The sequence below is a fragment of the Carassius carassius genome, chromosome 38 (genome assembly GCF_963082965.1).
Source record: "Carassius carassius chromosome 38, fCarCar2.1, whole genome shotgun sequence".
Taxonomy (NCBI): domain Eukaryota; kingdom Metazoa; phylum Chordata; class Actinopteri; order Cypriniformes; family Cyprinidae; genus Carassius; species Carassius carassius.
In genome coordinates, this window is record NC_081792.1 from 161,772 (window position 1) to 188,307 (window position 26,536).

The 26,536-nt window shown below is 38.8% G+C and overlaps 1 protein-coding gene across 1 annotated transcript; it reads right to left on the reverse strand.

The window, feature by feature from the left end:
* Window positions 1-2,166: 2,166 nt before the first annotated feature.
* On the reverse strand, window positions 2,167-26,169 carry LOC132118938 (serine/threonine-protein kinase/endoribonuclease IRE1-like). The gene is made up of 7 exons (XM_059528691.1): window positions 26,101-26,169; window positions 25,908-25,940; window positions 25,336-25,801; window positions 25,061-25,197; window positions 23,763-23,946; window positions 3,559-3,641; window positions 2,167-2,247 (listed from the first exon to the last, which is right to left on the reverse strand). Exons 1-7 carry the CDS (start codon window positions 26,137-26,139, stop codon window positions 2,167-2,169), a joined length of 1,023 nt encoding a protein of 340 aa, XP_059384674.1. The 5' UTR covers window positions 26,140-26,169.
* Window positions 26,170-26,536: the final 367 nt, after the last annotated feature.

Consider the following 26,536-nt stretch of genomic DNA (forward strand, 5'->3'; position numbering starts at 1 on the left):
GGTGAGAAAGGGAGGAGGAAAATAGCAGACAAGTGGGAATCCACAGTTTTTGAAGTTAAGTCTGTGAAACCTGGAATCAACGTGTACCGTATCAGTGACCCAGTGACATCCAGAGAAAAAGTTGTTCACAGAAACCTCCTACTCCCGGTGAATTTCCTCCAAGCAGGAGGTCACAACATTTTGGAGTCAAGCTGCTCATCAGATAATGGTAGTGCACAAAGTGTCCCTGTGGTTCCTGTTGACGTGCAGGACAGTGAGACAAAGACACTTGAGTGGTTACTGCAAATGGATAAGACTAATGATGAGGATGCTACAGACGGCCATTCCAATTGCTCACCTGTTGTAGCTGTGAGTGCCTCTCTCCCAGAGACTGAAGTGAATATTGTCCCTCATGCTGTGAGTGGGATTTTACAAACATCTGTTCCATCAATATCTGCTCAGCAACCATTTTCCCCTAGACCCTCTGTAGAATGTGTGGTGTCCGAGGTAGAACCCTCCCCGCCCTCAGTGGAAAGAGCTCATTGTGTCCCCTCCCCTGACCATGCTAGTGACGCACAGCCAGGTGCATTAGCACAGGACCACGTAGTTTGCAAACAGCCACCTCCACTCTGCTCTAGGGCAGGTAGATTTGTTAAGCCACCAGCTAGACTCATTTGTGAAATGAATGAACAGGTTGTAGATGACTCAGCTTCAACAGTTGATTCTTTGTTTTCTTTTGTGAGGAACATGCTTTCTGGTTAGTTTGCTTGTGTATGTATATGTCTTAAAGAGTGTTCGCACTAGTTTATCTGAAGTATTTGACAAGAATCTGCTAATGAGCAATGTTTCCAATATGAGAGGTGTACACGGCATCTTTTGTGTCTTTGTTGGTATGGGGCTTAGCTACCCCCTTACTGACTTTCTCCCAGGTGGAGAGTTTCTAACTGACTTGAAACGCATTTGCTCCTAATACAAAACAACTGTTGGTATCTAAAAAAAAAGAAATGTTTTTTTTGTACCCAATTTAGCAGGATTTAAGGGGGGTGTATGTAACATAGTTAAAAAGGTTCAGGTTAAATCCTACTTAATGTGAGTATAGTGCCACCTACTGTCACAAAGTGTACCTGCAGCGAATGTTAGTAATGACGAAGGATTATGGGTAATCCTCAGAGCAATGGAGGATTTCCCTTGAGGTAACGTGTCTATGAATATACGTGGACTAAACAATGTTAACTCACTTGAAAAGCATGTAAAAGTTAAGCTAGATTTCTTTTGCTCAAGTATAGCTAGCTAACTTTAAAATGATGCCGTCTTTCCAGACAGAGCATGCGCTGTTTATCCACATGAGATGACTACTCAACACTGTTTTCCTTTGTCATAAATGCAGGTATGTTACCATAAGTTGATATAAAGTGTTGTAATGTTTGAACATATAATTGAGGTATTGTATGCTGTTTGTCTGCCCTGGTATGTTGAATTGTAACGAAGTTACATGATTGTTTACACATAACTGACTGTTAACATAAAATGGAAAGGTAACTAGGAAATCTGTGTAATTACATTTTGTGTTGTTTTCCTCCTTGCAAGATTAAGAGGGATAATTTGATGTGCTTTAATTATTTTGTTTATCTGAGTTTAAATTCACTATACGATCAATATGTCAAACTGTATTTTAATTTTGTGTAGAGCTTTAAGAGTAGTACTTATGGGTAATCCTCAGAGCAATGGAGGATTTCCCTTGAGACAGAGCATGCGCTGTTTATCCACATGAGATGACTACTCAACACTGTTTTCCTTTGTCATAAATGCAGATGTGAATAAACCTTCTGTTACCACAAACCTGACGGTGTCCGAGAGAGTATATCAGGCAGAAGACATAAGACAGAGGTTACATATATATATATATATATATATATATATATATGGTAAATATTCAATACACCACCCATCCCAATGAGAAAGGAAGAAGCTAAAAGTCCCAGTCATATCATGTGTGAGTGTTTCATGTGCATGGCTCCATATGGATGTACATAAATATCTTATCATTCATTACCCTTATGCTCGTGTCACAAATGTGCTTCAGTGGACTTCAATGGTTCGCAGATTAGTATCTGTATATACTGTGAGGGGGATCCTGTGAGTGTGATTATATTTTATGTGTGTGTGCAGTGCATCTGTGTGGTTTGCTCACCGGAGCACATCGGCGCCGTAGTTGTGCACAATCAGGCCAGGGTCGGGGTAATTCTTCCGCTTGCTCATTTTCCGTCGCTGCAAATAACACACACATGCACACAGATATTGGCAGAGTTTCTGGGTCAGTGTGTGGTGCTGCTGCCTGTGGATGGGCCTGTACAGGCCAAACAAGTGCACAGGCAAGCGTACACACTCACGCACACGCGCGCACAGACACACACACAAACACAAACACACACACACACACACACACATACACACTCTCTCACACACAGATATTTACACACAGGCTCGTGTAGTCAGTCGCTGTAACACGCTGTTCAAGATAAGACATAAAGGCTTGGTTTCGTGTTGAACTACACGTTTAGTTTTTCACACACTGCATATTCCACAAGATTCATTTCCTGGTTCAAAAGTTTATGATTAAGTCTGTTAAGAATTTTTTTTACAATCACTTTGCTACTATTTTAAGAACCTTGATGTCATTTTTTAAAACTCTAGACACAAAACTCAAAACGGTTATCACTTGTAACACAGGCTGTCTAATGTTCAAAACATTGCATTGTGCATTCACATCTTTATAGAAATATTGCACTTGCACAGTCATTGGTTCAAAACACAAATTTACTAGTTAAAACATAACTAAAGATCACCCACACAAGCAACCGATAGTTTCACTGTGTCATTGTTCGTACAATCATTAAATATTGTAGAACAAAATAGGTGATACAGGTTTAATTATGGTACTACATGTACAGTAAATACATCTCTGTAAAAGTACTGCAGTAGTAGAGAGAATACTACAGACACAGTGGAATCATTGAACAAAGTTTGTAATATATTGATGCAAAACACTACAGTACAATCACACCATAGGTTTATTTGAATCAAAGCAAAAACAATTAGCTATGAAATAGAAAAGAAAAGAGTACTATAAAACATCAAATGCAGTGTTCCTCAACTTGCTTGTATTGTAAGAAACAAAACAGGAGTGATTACTGTTCTTCTACATTGTCATCAACTCTGTGTTGTGGATTTGGCCACAGGTTCTCATCTACATCACATGGATGTTTTCATTAGCCAAACATCTTGGAAAAAACCTTCAGGTATGGCGAATCCAGGCCCGACACTGGTCTGCTGTGGGTCATTGCAGGCGTCATCCATGGCCTGGAGAAGAGTGACTTGTTCATGAGGGTGCCTATCATGAACCTTCCATCCCCATGCGGAGAAAAATTCATCAATCGGGTTAAGGAAGGGAGAGTATGGGGGTAAATACAGGGTGGTAAATTGTGCATGGGCCTGAAACCATGCTTGCACCACATGAGCATGATGGAACCTGACATTGTCCCACACAATGACATAGGTCACACCTTCAGCTCTACAAACCTGATCGAGCTCATCAAGAAAGGTGACAAGGAGAGCTGCATTATATGGTCCAATATGAGGCCTGCGTCCCACCACACCATCTTCTGATATAGCCGCACACATGGTAATGTTGGCCCCACGTTGTCCAGGTACTTGGATGGTTGCCTGCTGGCCAATGAAATTCCGACCTCTCCTCCTTGTCTTGGCCAGATTAAAACCTGCTTGATTAAAATATATGAATTTGTGATGGTCATCATCTGCATCCAGCTCCATCACCCTCTAAAAATACATTTTGGAAACAGATTTAGAGATTACTGTACAATGTAGAATTTTTGGGAATGTTTTTACAACAGTCATCTTGAATCTGAACTTACCTGAACATACTCAGTCCTTATTTGCTTCACTCTGTCTGCATTTCTTTCGAAAGGCACACGGTATAGTTGTTTTATAGATACCTGGTGCCTTTTTAGTATGCGTGCAATAGTCTGCAAACTAATGGATCCCACATTGTTGAACATGTCTTCATTGTCCAAGATATGCTGGCGAATTTCTGTAAGGGGAATATAATTTCTGGCTCGAACCAAATCGACCACAGCCTGCTCTTGTTGGTCAGTTAGAATTCTGCCTCTGCCTCCACTATGTGCCTGGTCACAATTCTACAGGGAACATTAGAGTAAAAAGACACTTAGTCACATCACCTATTCTGTGATACACATTGGTATGCAGTCATTTGACAATTGAGAGTAGCATAATGTTTAGTGCATGCTGATAACTTACCGGTTCTCATTGCAGAAAGTTCTGATTATTGAGGCCACGGTTGACCTTCTGAGGTTTGGTTGTATCATTGTAGCCGCCTCAGTCATTGTCATGCCATGATTCATGACATGGTCTACAACTATTGCCCGAATTTCATTGGACACTCTATGCTGTTGCTGCCGCTGTCTTGGTCTGTGGCCTTGTCCTCTACCACGTTCCCCCACACCTCTCAAACGAGGCCCACGACCACCTCTCAGAAGTGGTGCCTGTCCTCTACCACGTTCCCCCACACCTCTCAAACGAGGCCCACGACCACCTTTCAGAAGGGGTGCCTGTCCTCTACCACGTTCCCCCACATCTCCCAAACGAGGCCCACGACCACCTTTCAGAAGGGGTGCCTGTCCTCTACCACGTTCCCCCACATCTCCCAAACGAGGCCCACGACCACCTTTCAGAAGGGTTGCCTGTCCTCTACCACATTCCCCCACACCTCCCAAACGAGGCCCACGACCACCTCTCAGAAGGGGTGTCTGTCCCCTGCCGCGTACCCCCACACCTCTCAAACAAGGCCCACAACCACCTCTCAGAATTGGTTCCCGTCCTCTACCACGTTCCCCCACACCTCCCAAACGAGGCCCACAACCCCCTCTCAGAAGTCCATACATCCATGAATATTGTAATCTAATTGGTTCATGCTCCACGCTAATTGGTGACAATGAATTACGTTATCTTGAAACTTTCATGATTTACAGTAAACATGGAAGATTGTTTGTCTTTTTCCATACAAATATGCATTAAGAGTGATGCAACAGTTACTTATCATTTTGAGCAGTTGAAAGTGAAAGTGAAAGTGTGAAAGTGAAAGTGAAGTGACATTCAGCCAAGTATGGTGACCCATACTCAGAATTTGTGCTCTGCATTTAACCCATCCGAAATGCACACACACAGAGCAGTGAACACACACACACACACACTGTGAGCACACACCCGGAGCAGTGGGCAGCCATTTATGCTGCGGCGCCCGGGGAGCAGTTGGGGGTTCGATGCCTTGCTCAAGGGCACCTAAGTCGTGGTATTGAAGGTGGAGAGAGAACTGTACATGCACTCCCCCCACCCACAATTCCTGCCGGCCCGGGACTCGAACTCACAACCTTTCGATTGGGAGTCCGACTCGAATAACCATTAGGCCACAACTCCCCTCAAATTGTATCAATTGTATCAATTGATAGTTAGATCATTGTGAGGAAATGAATAGACACTCTTTTGAAATGTAATGTGTGAATTGCCTTTTGAAATAGTAGTACTTTGATGTTAAGTTGTGTAATATTGAACAGGTGATTTTTGTTGAATGGACAAATGATCTACAACCCGTATTCCGGAAAAGTTGGGACGTTTTTTAAATTTTAATAAAATGAAAACTAAAGGAATTTCAAATCACATGAGCCAATATTTTATTCACAATAGAACATAGATAACGTAGCAAATGTTTAAACTGAGAAATTTTACACTTTTATCCACTTAATTAGCTCATTTAAAATTTAATGCCTGCTACAGGTCTCAAAAAAGTTGGCACGGGGGCAACAAATGGCTAAAAAAGCAAGCAGTTTTAAAAAGATTCAGCTGGGAGAACATCTAGTGATTAATTAAGTTAATTGATATCAGGTCTGTAACATGATTAGCTATAAAAGCTTTGTCTTAGAGAAGCAGAGTCTCTCAGAAGTAAAGATGGGCAGAGGCTCTCCAATCTGTGAAAGACTGCATAAAAAAATTGTGGAAAACTTTAAAAACAATGTTCCTCAACGTCAAATTGCAAAGGCTTTGCAAATCTCATCATCTACAGTGCATAACATCATCAAAAGATTCAGAGAAACTGGAGAAATCTCTGTGCGTAAGGGACATGGCCGGAGACCTTTATTGGATGCCCGTGGTCTTCGGGCTCTCAGACGACACTGCATCACTCATCGGCATGATTGTGTCAATGACATTACTAAATGGGCCCAGGAATACTTTCAGAAACCACTGTCGGTAAACACAATCCGCCGTGTCATCAGCAGATGCCAACTAAAGCTCTATCATGCAAAAAGGAAGCCATATGTGAACATGGTCCAGAAGCGCCGTCGTGTCCTGTGGGCCAAGGCTCATTTAAAATGGACTATTTCAAAGTGGAATAGTGTTTTATGGTCAGACGAGTCCAAATTTGACATCCTTGTTGGAAATCACGGACGCCGTGTCCTCCGGGCTAAAGAGGAGGGAGACCCTCCAGCATGTTATCAGCGTTCAGTTCAAAAGCCAGCATCTCTGATGGTATGGGGGTGCATAAGTGCATACGGTATGGGCAGCTTGCATGTTTTGGAAGACTCTGTGAATGCTGAAAGGTATATATATAAATGCTTCCCTCCAAACAACGTCTATTTCAGGGAAGGCCTTGTTTATTTCAGCAGGACAATGCAAAACCACATACTGCAGCTATAACAACAGCATGGCTTCGTTGTAGAAGAGTCCGGGTGCTAACCTGGCCTGCCTGCAGTCCAGATCTTTCACCTATAGAGAACATTTCGCGCATCATTAAACGAAAAATACGTCAAAGACGACCACGAACTCTTCAGCAGCTGTAAATCAATATAAGGCAAGAATGGGACCAAATTCCCAAATAGCGTTGTTTGTGATGAAGAAATGCAGAATGGTGCCGCTGTATTGCCTACTGATGCTGAGGTGCCTGGAACAAGTATGGCTCAGAAACCAGTAGCAGGGACAGACGTTGAAAAAGTACCAGAAGTTGGACTGATAGATAAGACCACTGAAGGGGAGAGTGTAGGTGCCGCTGAGGTGGAGGAAGATGAAGTATCCGTGCCCGTGGCGAGGGATCTTTCAGCGGGTCAGGCAAATGAGTCACAAAACAACGACGGCTCTGCCGCTGCAGTTGAGCAACTTTTAGCCAGTATAGAGGAGGATCACTGTTCTGTGATTGATTCAGAAGATTGTACATTTAAAACGCCTCAAAAGAGAAGACTAAAACAATGTCATGATGTTGGTAAACAGGTGAAAAAAAATGGATGATTGTGACTTGAGTCAGACTGATACAGAGAGTGAAAGCGATTTTTCTGAATGTAGTGTTTCATGCAGTTTGCCTCAGTGGATTTTCCAGCCGATCGTACAAGGTAGAAGATATAAAGTCTTTTCTCAAAGTGACAAAAAATGCAAGAAATATTCGGGTTGATGAATATTTCCCCGATGTGTTGAAGTTTATTGAGAAAGCAAATACTTTTAGGAGTGACGGAGGTTTTACTAATCAGGAAGTGTATTGTCTGAAAAAAATTCTTGCAAAACTTAATTCGCAACCTGAACTCATTGTTAGTAATGATAATGCGTAAATATCATCTTTCTCTGTGTGTTGTTTTTTGGTTGTACCTGCTATGGTTATTTCTCTATATATTCATGGGAGAATTTTGTGTTTCTTCTCGAAATATAAATGGGGCAAGAGATATAAGAAAAAGATTTCAATTATTTGAGATAATAAAACAAAAGAAAATTGATGTTTTGTTTGCTCAAGAAATGCATACTGATGTATTAATGTCTTCTGATTGGGCAAGAGAATTTGATGGTTTATCTGTATTAAGTCATTTGACCACAACCAGTGGTGGAGTTGCCATTTTATTCTCCAAGAATTTTATTCCCTGTCCTTATCAGGTAGATGAAATTATAAAAGGTAGACTTTTAAAAGTTATAGCTTCCATTGAAAATCGTTCTTTTGTTTTTATTTGTCCCAAAATAATGCATTGGAAAGAATAATTTTTTTAGAGACACTGAGTGATGTTTTATGTCATTGCAATTCTGAGGATTATTTCTAGGAGGGGATTTTAATTGCACTGAGCACATTTTAGATAGAAATCATGTTGATCCGCATATGCTTTCACGAAAGCGGCTCATTCAGTTATTGAAATCACATGAGATTGTTGATGTTTGGAGAAATTTTCATGGTAATCAGAGGCAATATACATGGACTCATGCTTACGATAACTTAATTTCTTTAGCAAGGTTGGATAGGTTTTATGGTTTCAAGCACCAGCTTAATTTTTTCAGAAGCTGTTCAATTGTTCCAGTAAGCTTTTCTGATCATAGCTTGATACAGTGTGTTGTGTCTTTGAGCTCCATTAAGCCAAAAAGTGCTTACTGGCACTTTAATAATAATTTATTATGTGATAACCATTTTTAAAGATATTTTTAAAGAATTCTGGAATTCTTTTAGAACTACAAAATATTATTTCAAGTCCTTACAGCAGTGGTGGGACATTGCAAAAGTTCAGATTAAACAGTTGTGCCAACAATATACTTGCAATTTCACGAGAGACATAACCAGTTCAATGAAAATAATAGAGAATGAATTAATAGAGCTTAAGGGGGTTGCTGATAGAGGAAATTTGACTCATTTTAAAATTTTTAATAAAAAGGAAAATTCTTTAGCTGAACTTCTAGACACAGTAACACAAGGAGCTCTGGTCAGATCACGTTTTCAAAACATAGAATTGATGGATGCACCGTCAAAATCTTTCTTTAATTTGGAGAAAAAAAATGGACAGAGAAGGTTTATTCACGCCTTATGCTCAGAAACTGGAGTCTTGTTGTCAGACCCTTCTGACATTCGAAGAAGAGCAATTTGTTTTTATAAAGAACTGTACAAAAGTCAACTCACACGTGAACAAACTGATGGTAATGTCTTTCTTAATAATTTACTTCAGCTATCCAAAGAAGCTAATGCTGGGCTCAGTAAAGCTTTAAGTCTGGAGGAGTTAGAAAGAGCTCTCCAAAGTATGGAGTGTGGCAAAGCGCCTGAAAAGATGGACTACCAGTCGACTTCTACAAGTCCTTCTGGTCAGAGGTGGGTCCAGATCTGTTGGAGGTGCATGGGGAAAGCTTAGCCAATGGGCGGCTACCCATAAGTTGCCGTAGAGTGGTTCTCACTCTGTTACCAAAGAAGGGAGATCTAAATGATAATAAAAACTGGAGACCCGTGAGTTTGCTGTGCAGTGATTATAAGTTGCTCTCAAAAGTTTTTGCTAATAGATTGGGTGAAGTTTTGGAACAAGTTATCCATCCTGACCAGACATATTATGTACCTGGTAGACGAATTTCTGATAAAATTTCTTTTATTAGAGATGTTTTGGATTTAGGTAGGAGTCTCAATTTAGATTTTGGACTAGTGTCAATAGATCAAGAAAAGGCTTTCGACCGAGTTGAGCATAATTATTTATGGAATGTTTTAGCAGCTTTTGGTTTTAAACCTGAATTTGTTTCTATGATAAAGGTTTTTTACTGTGAAGTTGAAAGTATATTGAAAGTTAATGGTGACTTATGCGCTCCTTTTAAAGTTTTTAGAGGTTTTAGACATGGGTTTGCCTTGTCTGGTATGCTCTATGCTTTGTCAATAGAGCCTCTTTTAAACAAATTAAGAACAGATTTGCATGGAGTGTATATTTCAAATTGTTTAAATGTACTTAAATTATCAGCATATGCTGATGATGTTGTTATTTGAATAAATTGTCAGAAAGATGTGGATTTGTTGATCAAAATATTAAAAGATTTTAAAAAGTGTTCTTCTGCAAAGGTAAATTGGTTAAAAAGTGAAGCAATACTGGTTGGGAGATGGTTAAGTGGAGAACCAAACCTCCCAGATGGTTTAACCTGGACTAAGGAAGGGTTTAAATACCTTGGAATGTTTTTAGGAAGTTAAATTATGGTACAAAAAAACTTTGAAGGAGTTGTTGAAAAAATAAAAGATCGCCTCAACAACTGTAAATATTTGCTTCCAAAAATGTCATATAGAGGACGCACATTGATTATTAATAACTTGGTAGCATCTTCTCTCTGGCATCGCTTAATTTGTATTGATCCTCCACCAGATCTTTTGTTAAACATTCAGTCAATTTTAATTGATTTTTTTTTGGGGGATAAACTGCACTGGGTTTCAAAAGCTGTTTTGTATTTGCCAAAAGAAGAAGGAGGGCATGGACTCATACATTTACAGAGCAGAACAGCAGCTTTCAGACTCTTAACTGGACCAGTGGACTCAAGCTGGAAATCCATAGCTTTTGCAGTTCTTCAGAAGTTTGAAGGATTAGGTCTGGACAAGGCTTTGTTCTGGTTGAATCATAAAAAGATGAACTTGTCCAAGTTACCCATTTTTTATCGTAACTTTTTAAAAGTTTGGACATTGTTTATAGTGCAAAGACTGAGTAATACAGATTCCTTGCACTGGTTGTTACAAGAACCCTTGATTCATGCTTCTCGTTTGGACATATCAAGTAAAGGACCTTTCCCAGCACTTGAAGGAATTTTAGTCCGTTCTGGTGTGTTAACCCTTGGACATCTAGTACAGCTCGCAGGAACAAACTTTAAGAATGTTGATTTGGTAGTTGAACATCTGGGCATTCGATCCACACGTGTGGTGACTAAACTCCTTGAAAAGTGGAGATCTGCTCTTACAACAGAAGAATGTAAACTGCTGGAGGACTACTCTGAGGGACTGATCATTCCGGACTGCAGGGATCCGTTTCCTAATTTGCTGCTATCACCTAATTAAGAAAAGTGTGTGGCAGGGCCAATGAAATTCTTCCTGCCTGCATGTGGTTGGTTAGTCCACTTGTTGAGTTTCCTCCTATCAGTGGGCTGTAGCAGCATATATAAATAGGCTGGCTATGGTGTTAACGAGTGACCGCCCCTTCACGGGTCATCATTCGGTCGCCATCCAGAGTGTCGTACGAGTTTCCTGCAGCTGGCAGTTTATTGAGGTTGTTCCTCCTCTGTCAAAGTTTGGAGTGAGAAGTACGGCCAGTATGAATGTTTACACTTCAATATGGAAGTGCTTAGTTTCCGCTGGCACACGCTGTCCTCTCGATCGACTGGACGAGCCCTTAGTCTGCATGTATGCGTTACTCTGCCTGACTGGTTTGGTTCCCAGGAATCTTACCCATAAGGTATGTGATTTAAGTCATTCTCGCCTGGGTCGCGTGGCAATCTTTTGTCAAGAGAAACAGATTTGAAGTAATTGCTCGTAGTTAATTCATCTGATTGTTAACTTGTAATTTTATAGATGCATCAAGTACAGATGGATGGCGTCTGCATGGCCGATTAGCTTTCTTGCGGTTGGACTGCGTGGAACTACTGTCCGAAGGCGCTGTTGCTTTGCTGTTAACACCTCTATTCCATACGTTGTCTCTGTAAAGTGACAATTCTGAGTGTGTTTCAACAGTGACAATTCTGAGTGTGTTTCAACTGTGACAATTCTCTGTGTAACTGAGTGCGTAAAGCAGGGGCGGATTGCTGGTGGTGGTCTTTCTCACGAGTGCTGTCATGAGTGGCGTGTGTACGTGTGTGTGTGTGTGTGTACACAGGTGTACGGGCAAGGTGACTTGCCGTGGAGGCCTTATGTGCCCTTTATCCCCTGCCCTGCCTCGGCTCCTTGTTCGCTGACTTCTCAGGTCGCTCGGTGTGTCTTGTTGAATAGTGACATTGTTGTCTATGTGTTGTTGATTGTGTCTTGTGAATCTTATACAAAGTATTTATTTTGAATAAAATTTATATATATATATTTGTATCCACGTCTCCTGCCACTTTACTGTGAACGAACCGGTGTTGTCTTAAAGCAGAAATTCCATTGTATTGTCCCTGGCAAGATTCCAGGGTGGCGTAGTCGCTAGTCGATCTCCTCCGATCTCCTCGCCCCGCTGGATGTAGCAAGTCACCTTGCCCGTACACCTGTGCGCGCGCACACACACACACACACGTACACACGCCACTCATGACAGCACTCGTGAGAAAGACCACCACCAGCAATCCGCCCCTGCTTTACGCACTCAGCTCCTGTAACGACAGCATGAAGTTACACAGAGAATTGTCACAGTTGAAACACACTCAGAATTGTCACTTTACAGAGACAACGAATGGAATAGAGGTGTTAACAGCAAAGCAACAGCGCCTTCGGACAGTAGTTCAACGCAGTCCAACCGCAAGAAAGCTAATCGGCCATGCAGACGCCATCCATCCGTACTTGATGCATCTATAAAATTACAAGTTAACAATCAGATGAATTAACTACGAGCAATTACTTCAAATCTGTTTCTCTTGACAAAAGATTGCCACGCGACCCAGGCGAGAATGACTTAAATCAGATACCTTATGGGTAAGATTCCTGGGAACCAAACCAGTCAGGCAGAGTAACGCATACATGCAGACTAAGGGCTCGTCCAGTCGATCGAGAGGACAGCGTGTGCCAGCGGAAACTAAGCACTTCCATATTGAAGTGTAAACATTCATACTGGACGTACTTCTCACTCCAAACTTTGACAGAGGAGGAACAACCTCAATAAACTGCCAGCTGCAGGAAACACGTACGCCACTCTGAAAATAGGCTAATGTTAGCTACATTATACCATAGACAACCCAGCTAACATCACACAACATACCTGGATGGCGACCGAATGATGACCCGTGAAGGGGCGGTCACTCGTTAACACCATAGCCAGCCTATTTATATATGCTGCTACAGCCCACTGATAGGAGGAAACTCAACAAGTGGACTAACCAACCACATGCAGGCAGGAAGAATTTCATTGGCCCTGCCACAATCGCAAAGGTGTTTTTTTGTATTCTGAAAATGTGTCATTAATGGGTTCAGAGCTGACCTCTGGAAAAGCCTTGAATAACAGTTGTATTAAATCTTTGAATAAAAGGTTTTTAGATAATAAAGTAGATACGCCCTGGCTTACCATCCTACAGATGGGAGAGGGCACAAAACCAGAATGGAGAGCTCTGTACAAGTCACTATTAACTAAGAAAATTGGCGATTTACAGTGGAGAATATTACATGGGGCAGTCACAGTTAATGCTTTTATTTCAGTTTTAAACCCTGGTGTTAGTCATGGTTGTCCTTTTTGGTTGATGAGAGAGACTGTGTTCCATGCATTTATGCAATGTTTTAGACTGAAGTCAGTGTTTATTGTTCTACAGAATTTATTTGTTTGTTTTGGTGAATCTATTTCTGTTGGAGTTTTTATTTGTGGTTTTAAGTATGTTCGGAGGCACTGTTTTCGGTGTCAACTTCTGAATTTTTTGCTAGGCCAAGCTAAAATGGCTATATATAATACCAGGAAACATAAAATTTAACGAGACACAAGTTATAATTTAGAGGCAGTGCTTTTTAATTCAATGAAATCTAGAATTTTAATTGATTTTCGATATTTTAAAACTATGAATGACCTTGTTTCTTTTGATCAGATTTGGTGCAATAACGGGGCTTTGTGTGAAATTGATGATAATCTGCATTTTTCATCCCTCTTAAGATAATTGTGAGTTGTCTGTTCTGATTTTATTTTAACAGTGTGTTGAATGACTGGACAATGTTTTTTTTTGTAATAAATGGATTTGAAATCTCTCTCTCTCTCTCTTTCTCTCTCTCTGTCTCTCTCTCTGAATGAATTGATGTATTAATGAAGATGGTGCCTGTGTACCAGGCCTGCCGTCTGTCGCTCTTGTGGTTGCTTGTCTGGTTGTCTGCTCTATTTTTAAACTGCTACACGCTTTTAATTTACGACCGTCAAGCACTCTTGGATATTCGCAACTCAGTTGCAACCTCTTTCACAAAATCTTACACTTTAGATGTGGCCTGCTCCTTTAACAAGTCTGAGGAGTCGTTCACATCGGCTATCCCGGGACATATCCGCCGGTGGCCCCTCAACATCCCGCGGAGAAAGCGAAGGAGGAAACGAGGAAGCCGTGGAGGATACATCGTGAAGCTGAAAGCTCATCTGCGGGCTGGCTTTCTCTAGGATCCTTCTCACGAATCGCTTTACGGTGGCTCTACTACCTGGCGCCCACTGGACGTGGCATGCCGGTGGCTTCGTCATGTTCACCCCCTGCACCCGAGCCCTGTTTCTCGTTCCGGTCTCCACCGAATCGGGCTCGGCTCTCGACGTCGGGGAGTAACTCACAGAAATCTATGCACGCTGGAAAGAGCGTCCTCATCTCCTGCTATTATCTCTCCACCAAAGATGGCATTATTAAACTCCCGTTCCTTGGTGAATAAGACCTTCTTACTAAACGACTTTTTCTTAGCTCACAACTTGGATTTTATGTTTATCACGGAATCCTGGATAAAGGTTGGTGATCTAACTCCGTTTTCTGATCTGATCCCTGATGACTGCACATTTTTTAACTCTCCTCGTCCGAGTGGACGCGGGGGTGGCATAGTAACAATTTTAAAGAACTCTCTCTCTGCACGCTGTCGATTGGTCCCTGGAACGGCCTTTTCCAGCTTTGAAGCTCAGTTTCTTCACTTGGACTGGAATGGTCCTGTATGTCTAGTGGTGATTTACCGTCCTCCGCACTGCACTAAGGATTTTATACAGAATTTCACTGAACTGATGGGCAATATTGCCACAAATTACGATCGCTTTCTATTGGTGGGCAACTTTAATATCCATGTCTGCTGTCCGTCTAACCCCTTATTCACATGAGTTTCGTAATATTTTCGATGCTTTCAATCTATCCCAGTGGATCAGTGACGCTACTCATATTCAGGGACATACGTTGGATCTTGTACTCTCATATGGGCTTGATGTGTCTGATATTGTGCTCTCAGATTTTATGATCTCTGACCATAAGCCTATATTATTCACACTGTCTCTTCCAGAGCTCTCTTATTTTTCAAATTCAACTGTAAGTCTTTCTCGCTTCTATTCTCCACAGTTTAGCACAAATTTCAACCTGTGTTTTGCTGATTGTTGCTCACAGTTGCACTTGGATCAACCGTTATCTGACTTGGATGCTGATCAACATCTTAGCCTCATGAACTCTGTCTGGCTTAAGGCAGCAAATGCAACTGCCCCCCTTAAGCCTTACAAGCAAAAATCAAAATCTGTACCGTGGCAAAACTCTGATATCCGTCTTCTAAGACAAAACTGTAGAAAAGCAGAACGTAAATGGAAACAAGACATATCTCTCTTCAAATGTTCAGAGACTCTCTTACTTCTTACCAGGCTGCAGCTAAGTCTGCAAAAGCTGCATACTTTTCTAACCTCATTGAAACTAATCACTCTAAACCTAAGGTTTTGTTCTCAATTATTCAATCTGTTACCAATCCTTCTGTTAACACCTTGCCTGGTGCCTCTGATGCTCTCTGTGAAAGCTTCTTGAGATATTTTAGTGAGAAAATTACTAACTTAAGACTTGGTGTCTGCCCCACTTTAACTTTAACCATTTCTCCAATCATGTCATCTTCCTCTGCATTTTTGGATGCTTTTGAACCCATCAGTCTCCAGGAATTGAAGGAGGTGATTGACAATCTTAAACCCTCGTTCTGTTCTAGCGATATCATTCACCCCAAATTTTAAAAGTAATTACTGATTCGATTGGGCCAGGTCTGCTGTCTCTTATTGATAAGTGTCTCCAAACTGGCTCTGTTCCTGAGTCACTCCCTACAGTCACTCCCCTTCTCAAGAAGCCTTCACTGGACCACACTGTTCTAAAAAATTTTCGTCCAATTTCTGTTTTGCCTTTCATTTCAAAAGTTTTAGAGAAAATTGTGCTGAAGCAACTTCAACACTTTTTGACTAGTAATTCTATTTATGAGGTTTTTCAATCTGGTTTTAAGTCTGCTCACAGCACTGAGTCCGCCCTTTTGAGAGTGTTAAATGATATTTACCTCTCCACTGATTCCGGTGACTCTGTGGTTCTTATTCTTTTAGATTTATCGGCTGCTTTTGATACCATAGACCACTCCTTACTTTTATCTAGATTAGAGTCTTGGGTAGGTCTAAAAGCAAATGCTCTGAAATGGTTTCAGTCATACCTATCTGACAGAAAGTTTTTGTTGAAACTGGGAAATTTTTTCTCTTCCCCTGCTCCTCTGACCTGTGGCCTTCCACAAGGCTCTATTTTAGCTCCCTCTCTATACATGCTACCTCTGGGTTCTATTCTAAGAAAACATGGTGTGTCTTTTTATTTCTACGCAGATGACACTCAAATCTATCTTCCAGTTAAGAAAAACAACTCCACTGCGATCACTTCTCTTCTCCAATGTTTAGAGGAGGTTAAATTATGGCTAGCCCAAAATGTCCTCTTCTTAAACAAGGACAAGACCGAGGTTATTTTTTTTCGGTCCTAATGAGAACTCTCAGTGTATAAGCCCTGAGCTAGAAAGTTTGTCCGTTTTTAGATCCTCACGGGTGCAGAACCTAGGTATTATTATTGACCAACACTTAAAATTTCATAGACATATCTCTTCTGTTATTGGATCCAGTTTCTATCAGCTTCGTTTACTGTCTAAAATTAAAAACTTTCTCACTCCAAAAACTCTAGAAATGGCTGTTCATGCATTTGTTACATCGCGTCTAGATTACTGCAATTCTTTATATTGCTGTATATCCAAATCTCAAATTGCACGACTTCAGCTTGTCCAAAATGCTGCAGCCAGACTTCTTTTAAAATGTCGTAAACATGAACACATCACTCCAATTCTTAGATCCCTTCACTGGTTGCCGATTTCTCAGAGAATAGATTTTAGAATTCTCCTCTTCATTTATAAATCCCTTCATAACATAGCTCCTGTCTATTTATCTGAACTTCTCCATCCCTATACTCCATCTAGAAGCCTACGATCCTGTGACCAGGCTCTGTTGGTGGTCCCTCGCGTTAGGCTAAAGCGAAGAGGGGAGCATGCATTTGCGGAGGCTGGGCCACGACTCTGGAATACCCTGCCTTTAGAAATCAGACTGGCCCCTTGTCTATTTTTAAGTCTTTGCTAAAAACTTTTTTATTTTCCTTAGTGTACTGAATACTGTGATACGCTAAATTTTGTAAATGGGTGGTTTTAAATTTTTGTCTGGTCTATTTTTCATGTATGTGTAATATTCTTGCTCTTCTGTAAAGCACTTTGGTCAGCCGGGAGGCTGTTGTAAATGCGCTATACAAATAAAATTGAAATTGAAATTGAATGATTTCTGCATGTAATGGTCTCAGTGGGTTCACTGTGGACTGTAGGACTAACTGTACTGCAGCAGGACTTTCAGACTTGAACTCGCTCCACCCTTCACTAATGCAGCATCATTAGAGAAAACATGCAGCTGAGAAATACATTCTCACAGCTTTCTATACAATTAGACCAGACCAGACTGAAGAGATCTGATTCAAAAGAGCCATTCATTCATGTTTCAGAATCGACCATTTAATACTATTTACACGTGGAAAATGCTAGTAAATCTCACAAATATTTCAAGAAACACTTATTTTAGTATCCTTGTCATAGATAATTACACAGTAAGTACACGGAGACTCAACCCTATAGCAAATATACTTCTGCAATAGGGACACAAGCTGTTTTTGTGACAGAAACACAATTGTCTATTTAGATTCAAATGTCATTTACTCCTGCAATGAGAAAGCCTCATGATATTTCAAATCCAGATCTTCCTTCCATATATAAAAAGAGTTTCACTGAGAAATCATGGTGATTTTTCATATGATAAAAGTGAATACAATGAAGTGTTACTTTAGTGTGACTGATATACTGTTACAGTTTTTTGTTCATATTTTGAATTTGTTTTTGTAGTTGTTAAAGGTGGAGTAATTTTGTTTGTATATTTTCATGACTATATTTTTTATTTATTTAGTTTAAATAAAGTGATAAATACTGGATCAGTGCATCCTCTTAAAGTGACAGTCTTTACATTAATCGAACAGGAACAAAAAAGAAAACACTCACTGCTCTTGATTAAAAAGCTTTTGTAACTTTGAATATTAAACGTTACCTATGTTACTAAGAAGGGACTGTCACTTTACACTGACCAACAGGGGACCAATGTTTCTGGTCATTTTGAAGACACAAAAATGACATACTAAATTTTCATTTAAGGTCTTTTTTCATAATATAACTGAAAAAAGTGTGTCTATATTTGCACTTTGAATATATAAAGAGCACTTATTGTTCATACTTAATGCAACTATCTTTTGTTATTTATTATGTGTTTATTTCTATGTTCAATTTGTGAAAAGGAGTTCCCATTCAGTCGGTCACTCTTGATGTCATGTCATCTCCATTCGCTCCTTCAGGGAACAAAGGTTACATACGTAACCGAGACGTTCAGTCAGGAGGTCAAACGTTCTAGAAGCTCATAATTCATGTACGGTTCCAATGTCTGAAGAAACTCTTAAATCATGCAGGAGAGAAGCCAGTCAGTTGAACAAAATCTTTTACAGAGCTTGAGTGTTGTTTTTACTCCATATGATAATTCATACTCAGAAAGTAGAACTGAAATGATATTTATTACAAGATGATGTCACAGCCAGCTCGTTCTCGACCATAACATAAAATAGGAGCACTTGTTCAGATCGATTGACTTGCAAGATTCTTTATTCAAGTATCAAATTACAATATCAAAATAATATAACAATGTCTAGGGTGTAAATAATAATGCAAATGGTGAGGACATGTTGATAGGCTTCAACAAAACAAAGGTTCGAGTCGATGACTTCTCCTGAGGACTGCCGATCCCCTGGAGAAAGTGAAATAGAGAGGATCAGTCCCATTTTTATACTCTCCACAATTAGAGGATATTATTCAACAGGGGTGTGCAATCTTCCACAAACTCCCAAGTCATCCCGCCACCAGCAGGCGAGAAGAGGAAGCAAAGGGTCCTAACAATGATCAGTTCAATACAATTTTCCAGTCATGTATTTGGTCATTGAGAATTTTTTTATGTGTAAAAATCTTGTCTTGTCTTGTGGCTTGAGTTAAGTGTGGGGCATTAATAATAACCAAACAAAAAAAGACGAGGAGAAAAATAATTCCCTGCTTTTGACAGAATGACATTTGTAGCTTGTATAAGAATTGATATAGTGTAAATTGTTCCATAAATAAATAAATGACTACTACTAAGAAAGAGCAAATTCTTCATTGATCTAGTCACTTGACTCTGCTCTCAAAATGCAGCAGATTTATGCATTTTAAATTTAAAATGAACAAAATACACTAGAGGAACCAATGTGAACCCATCGCAGTCTCACAAAATCCTATGGAGACACTGTGAATGTAGAGAAAACTCTGTAGGATTGGCTGTCTCAGTGTGTGTTTGTATGCCAGGTCACCTTACTATTTGTGTGTGGACCATGTATGCCACTAAATTAATTTAAGGGGGGCCTCACACAAAGAGCAGCCTAGGGGCCCCTGACAACCTTAATCCACCCCTGCTCACACTTTTTTATGGGTTAAAACCAGCAGAAAGAGCTCTTTAAGGTAACAATTGCATGTCAATACTTTTGACAGTAAAGAGTGCATTTGTTATAAACGAATGAGTGCAATAAAATGACTTTGGTCCCCAGTTAGATGGTGACGTGCGACGCCTGTTAGGCTGAATCACCCTTTCTTGCATCACAGACACATTGTAAAAAATGTGGGGGTCAAGAAACAACATTATATGTTAACTTGCTACATCGAAAATGTTCAATTGAGGTTAATAAAACATCTTTTAACCATGGCACTTTAGTCGTTTAACACAATTACATTTTTCAGAGCAGCGCTTAATTTAGGAGCTCCATTTTTATTATCAACATTGCCATTACATTCAGAAATAACCAGAATATGCTAAATGTAAATGTAAAATATAAAGGCAAGCAAACAGATGACCATTTAGATCTTTGGAGGTGATAATATATATATTATATTATATTATATTATCACTTCTTCTGCTGCACTCCTGACAACAGAAATGGTTTTCCAAGTGATAAACTAACAAGTTTGTCACCTAGAATATCTCATAAGCTCTCTAAAAGAGCTCTCCTGCGAAACCTTCCGCTTCACTGGAGTATTGTCTTTACTTGTAATTTGCAACGCTTATGGTGTCTCCAGAGGGCTGTTTTAATATACATAGCAAAGCAAAACTTGCAAGGCACATAGTCAGTTGCTGTTGACACGAATGTTGCTTGTCTTTTTGGAATGATCTCCCCTTTTCCTGAGGTCAAAATATAATGTAGGATCTAGAAAAAATCTTATCGTAATTAAACCAGAAAAATGTAAAGTAAATGAACAAAAACAATTTTTAAAGTTTGGGCTCATAAATATCAGATCACTCACACCCAAAGCAGTTATTGTAAATGAAATGATCACAGAAAATAGTTTTGATGTACTCTGCTTGACTGAAACCTGGCTAAAACCAAATGATTATTTTGGTCTAAATGAGTCTACTCCACCAAACTACTGTTATAAGCATGAGCCCCATCAGACTGATCAACAATATATAGTGATATTCTCAATGTTACCCAGAAAACAGGATACAGGTTTAACTCTTTTGAAATACTTCTGCTAAATGTTACACTGTCAGACATGCAAAAGAAGTCTAATGTATCTCTTGCTCTGGCTACTGTGTATAGACCACCAGGGCCGTATACAGAATTCCTAAAAGAATTTGCAGATTTCCTCTCAGACCTTCTAGTTACAGTTGATAAGGCGCTAATCATGGGAGATTTTAATATTCACGTTGATAATGCAAATGATACATTAGGACTTGCGTTTACTGACCTAATAAACTCCTTTGGAGTCAAACAAAATATCACCGGGCCCACTCATCGTTTTAATCATACACTAGATCTAATTATATCGCATGGAATCGATCTTACTGCTATAGATATTGTACCCCAATGTGATGATATTACAGACCATTTCCTTGTATCGTGCATGCTGCGTATAACTGATATTAACTATATGTCTCAGCGTTACCGTCTGGGCAGAACTATTGTTCCAGCCACCAAAGACAGATTCGCAAATAACCTGCCTGATCTATCTCAACTGCTATTTGTACCCAAAAATACACATGAATTAGACGAAATTACAGACAACATGGGCACTATTTTCTCTAATACATTTAAAGCTGTTGCCCCCATCAAATTGAAAAAGGTTGGAGAAAAACGTACTGTACCATGGTATAACAGTAATACTCACTCTCTCAAGAAAGAAACTCGTAGTCTTGAACACAAATGGAGAAAAACTAACTTGGAAGTTTTTAGAATTGCATGGAAAAACAGTATGTCCAGCTATAGACAGGCTCTAAAAACTGCTAGGGCAGAGCATATCCACAAACTCATTGAAAATAACCAAAACAATCCAAGGTTTTTATTTAGCACAGTGGCTAAATTAACAAATTACCAGACGCCACCTGATTCAAATATTCCACCAACGTTATTTAGTCATGACTTTATGAATTTCTTCACTGATAAAATAGATAACATTAGAAATACAATAGCGAATGTAGATTCTACAGCATCTAACACTTCAGTTTCATCCATCGCACCCAAAGATAAACTGCAGTGCTTTACAAATATAGGACAGGAAGAGCTAAATAAACTTATCACTGTATCTAAACCAACAACATGTTTATTAGATCCTGTACCCACTAAATTACTAAAAGAGCTGTTACCTTTAGCTGAAGAACCGCTTCTCAATATCATTAACTCGTCGTTATCTTTAGGTCATGTCCCAAAACCATTCAAGCTGGCGGTTATCAAGCCTCTTATTAAGAAACCAAAACTAGATCCTAGTGTACTGGCAAATTATAGGCCTATTTCAAATCTTCCATTTATGTCTAAAATTTTAGAAAAAGTTGTGTCTGCTCAATTGAGCACCTTCCTGTATAAAAATGATCTATATGAAGAATTTCAGTCAGGTTTCAGGCCCCACCATAGCACAGAAACTGCACTTGTTAAAATTACAAATGACCTGCTTCTTGCGTCAGATCAAGGCTGCATCTCATTTCTAGTCTTACTTGATCTTAGTGCTGCGTTCGACACCATAGATCATGACATACTCCTAGATCGATTACAAAACTATACAGGTATTCAAGGGCAGGCTCTAAGATGGTTTAGATCCTACCTGTCCGATCGCTACCATTTTGTTTATTTAAATGGGGTGTCATCTCATTTATCATCAGTAAAATATGGAGTGCCACAAGGATCCGTCCTAGGTCCCCTTCTATTTTCAATATACATGTTGCCCCTTGGTAATATTATTAGAAAATATGGAATTAGCTTCCACTGTTATGCTGATGATACTCAGCTATATATCTCAACGAGACCAGATGAAACTTCCCAATTATCTAAGCTAACAGAGTGTGTTAAAAATGTAAAAGATTGGATGACAAATAATTTTCTCCAATTAAATTCGGATAAGACAGAGATATTAATTATTGGACCAAAAAACACCACACAGAATCTTGTAGATTACAATCTGCAACTAGACGGATGTACTGTTACTTCCTCTACAGTCAGAAATCTGGGTGTTATATTGGACAGCAATTTGTCTTTTGAAAATCATATTTCCAATGTTACAAAAACTGCATTCTTCCATCTTAGAAACATTGCCAAGCTACGAAACATGTTATCTGTTTCTGATGCAGAAAAGCTAGTTCATGCATTTATGACCTCTAGACTGGACTATTGTAATGCACTTCTAGGTGGTTGTCCTGCTTCGTCAATAAACAAACTACAGGTCGTCCAAAATGCAGCAGCTAGAGTCCTTACCAGGTCAAGAAAATATGATCATATTACCCCAATTTTACAGTCTCTGCACTGACTACCTATTAAGTTCCGTATCAGTTACAAATTATCATTACTTACCTATAAGGCCCTAAATGGTTTAGCTCCTGTGTACCTTACTAGCCTTCTACCACACTACAACCCATCACGCACCCTAAGGTCACAAAACGCTGGACTTTTGGTAGTTCCTAGGATAGCAAAGTCCACTAAAGGAGGTAGAGCTTTTTCACATTTGGCTCCCAAACTCTGGAATAGCCTTCCTGATAATGTTCGGGGTTCAGACACACTCTCTCTGTTTAAATCTAGATTAAAAACGCATCTCTTTCGCCAAGCATTCGAATAATGTATCTCTTAAATTGTGAGTGTAGTTGCATCTGCATTTTTATTCTTTAGCTTGGGTTAAACTAATTTTACTTTGTTGGATCAGCAGCTATGCTAATGATGTCTCTATTTTGTTTCTATGTTTTGCCACGGGATTTACATCCCGTGGTAACAAGGATTTACACAAGCTCCAGTCTGGATCCAGAACACCTGAGAAGAGATGATGCTGACCCTCAGAGGACCTCAGATGATCCTAACCGTGAATCAACAAACAGAACTAACAATTATTGCTACATGTGTGACTGCATCATATAATTACTATTAATTAATAATATTGATAGTTCATCGTCTAGCTGACTACGTCTTGTATTATTATTATTATTATTTTTTATTTTTTATAAAATCCTGTCAAACGTGCACAAACTACTAGCTACTACTAAATATTGTAGAAACATAATTTTCTGTAAAGTTGCTTTGTAACGATTTGTATTGTAAAAAGCGCTATACAAATAAACTTGAATTGAATTGAATTGAATTATTGTAAACTCTACAATATGTAGGACAATAAATAGGACGCTCTTCCAATGATTTGCTCAGCATTCTGCTTAAGATATTGTTTTGTCTTTCATCACATTGAAGACTAAAGTTACTCATTCTGACATTTAGAGATACACCAAGTGGATCGTTGGCGTAGGGTGTAGTTGTCTGATAAGGGTGTTGCCCATCCGTCAGGATGTAATGGACCAAGCATCCTGCTACCTATAAAATAGAAGATTCATTTATAACAATGCCAACTAACTAAACTGTACTGAATTAATACAATTAATTGTAATAATATTGTTATGAATGCTGATAATGGCATTCAGGACAATTCAATAAGTGCTCTTTTTTGTAAAATGTATTTTATTTAGTCCTTTAATTAATCATTTTATTAATCATAGTTGTTACAGACTAAAATATTATCATTGCATACATTAAACCTGTTGACTTGCTTCCCCTTTTATACCCAAACCCAGACCCAAATTAAAATATGCAATTCATAAAGTCTTTGCTCTAGAATCTTAGTTATTCCTGTTGAAGAAGACATTTATTCATTTTGAACTAAATCAAAGTCTAAAGAAAAATGTTAACTAATTAACAAAGATTAATTAATATTGTAACAAATGTATAGCTCCTTGTTAATGCATTAACTAAATGTTAACAAATGACACTTATTGAGAAGTGTTGCCCATAAAACTTAGAGGATAACGTTTAAAGGCTCCAGATTAATGCATCAGTTTAGCATTGATTAATAGATTTCTTGTTCGCAGCTAATCATTAATTAACCAGGAACACACTAGTAATTAATGATTAACCTAACATTTTAAGGATCCAGAATTGTGCATTAGTTAAGAAGAAACAAAGTAGTAATAAATGATTCCCTTTTTCACAATTTTTGAGTGGCACTAAGTGATATTCAAGTTTTTTGATCAGAATAAGCCAATAATTATTGATTAACTAATGCATTATTCTGGATTACGGATGCATTATTTCCGTAAAGTAAAGTGTTTTTCCGTCTAAGTTTCACTTTACAATAAGTCAAGTAAATTTTTATTTATAGAGCACAACATTAACACAACCATTGTTGATCCAAAGTGCTTTACAATAAAAGCAGAATACTCTTCTTTTAAAAACATTTAAAAATCATACTGATCCCAAACTGTTGAGTGGTAATGCATGTATTTAACATTGTTTGTAACAGGTTTGCCAAGTTAATTCCATTATTGTACATTAAAACTCAAAGTTACTTTGATCTACTACAAATAAATAACAATTCTGTGCACTGGGGTCTTCTTGAAGGTTAACAACTTTTACATTTTCAATCCTGACTTACCTGGATATCTGATTCTCTCTTGTATTTGTACTGCACTCCCCCAACATCTTCATAACTTAACCAAGAAAGTGTTGTTTGTGTCAGATGCAGTTTTCTGCTTGCTCCTGCTTCTGCAAAGTACATTTTATTGTTGATATCTGTAAAGAAGTAAAACAATTAGTAAAAATGTAGAACTTCCAATTACCTTATCATGTATTTTAAATGTGTTTTATTTATCTTTTAAATGCACATTACAGGGTAGTCATATCCATGGCTAAACCACACATTGTTCTTACCAAACAAAATGTTTTCAGGCTTCAGGCCTCTGTGCAGAATTCCACATGAATGCAGTTCCTGAAGTCCTTGCAATAACTCCTGACAGATCTCCAGTCTTCGATGCTCTGTCAGCCCTTTTCTCTCAGGAAAATCCTTATTTTCAGTCAGCTCCATTAGATTGTATTCACAAAGAGGAGGGACGAAATAGGCAAAGTACGTGTCTTCCAACACCGCAATGGGTTTCAAAAGATGTTCTGCTTTAAAATTATCTGAACACAGGAAATTAGCCATTCCCATTTCATTTTTGTAAATATGTTTGGCAACTCGTTTCACTGCAACTTTGCAGTTGTGAAAGAGTCCTGGGAAAATCTCAGCAGCATTGCATCCATCAGCAATCTTTGTTTCTTTGTTGATAACAAGGTCATCAATTTTCATCATGCCAGGCTTTAGGTCAAGGTTTTCAAATGAATCCTTCCATCGGAATTCCTGTAAAAGGCATAAAAGCATAATGTAAATATAATTTTAATCATGTTAATCATGTCATGTTTTCACGTATAAAGTCAAATGAAGAAGGAAATCTCTACAAATTTACCTTGATCTCTCTGCACAGGGAAGTACTGGATTTCTGATAATCATTACATGCATGATGTCTATATGTTGAGTATGGAAACATAATTTGATCAATAATTAAAGTAAAACCTCACTGGGTGTGAGGTTTCATCCTCGCTTCATGAAATAACTCAGAAATATGAACTAAAAAAATATTAAAATAGAAATGTACATACCTGTCTCCATGGGAAGTCAGGATCTCCGCAGTCGAACATAATTTCCTCTCCTGCAGTGATTTTTATGGTCACAAACAGACCATATTCATACTGATAGCTGTCATACAGACACTAATCACACCCTGATGTAACCAAAACAACTGGTTTATAATCACAGAACATTCACTCATTTTTAAAGTGATTCTGTCTGTATTACTTACCTAATATTGTAAGATATGTTCTCCCTTCAAAAGAGGAAAGTTCTACATTTTGTAATCAGTTCTTCTACAAATGTTGCAACTATGTTTAAACATGTTTAACAAATCTGTCTTTAATTTTTTTAAGCAAAGTCAAGTCAACAGTTCACATTGTTCACTCTAAACAAGAATTTCACTTCATCAGAAAATTCAGTCCTCAAAAAAAGGTATGTTGCTACTCAATATATTTTGAGTATAAA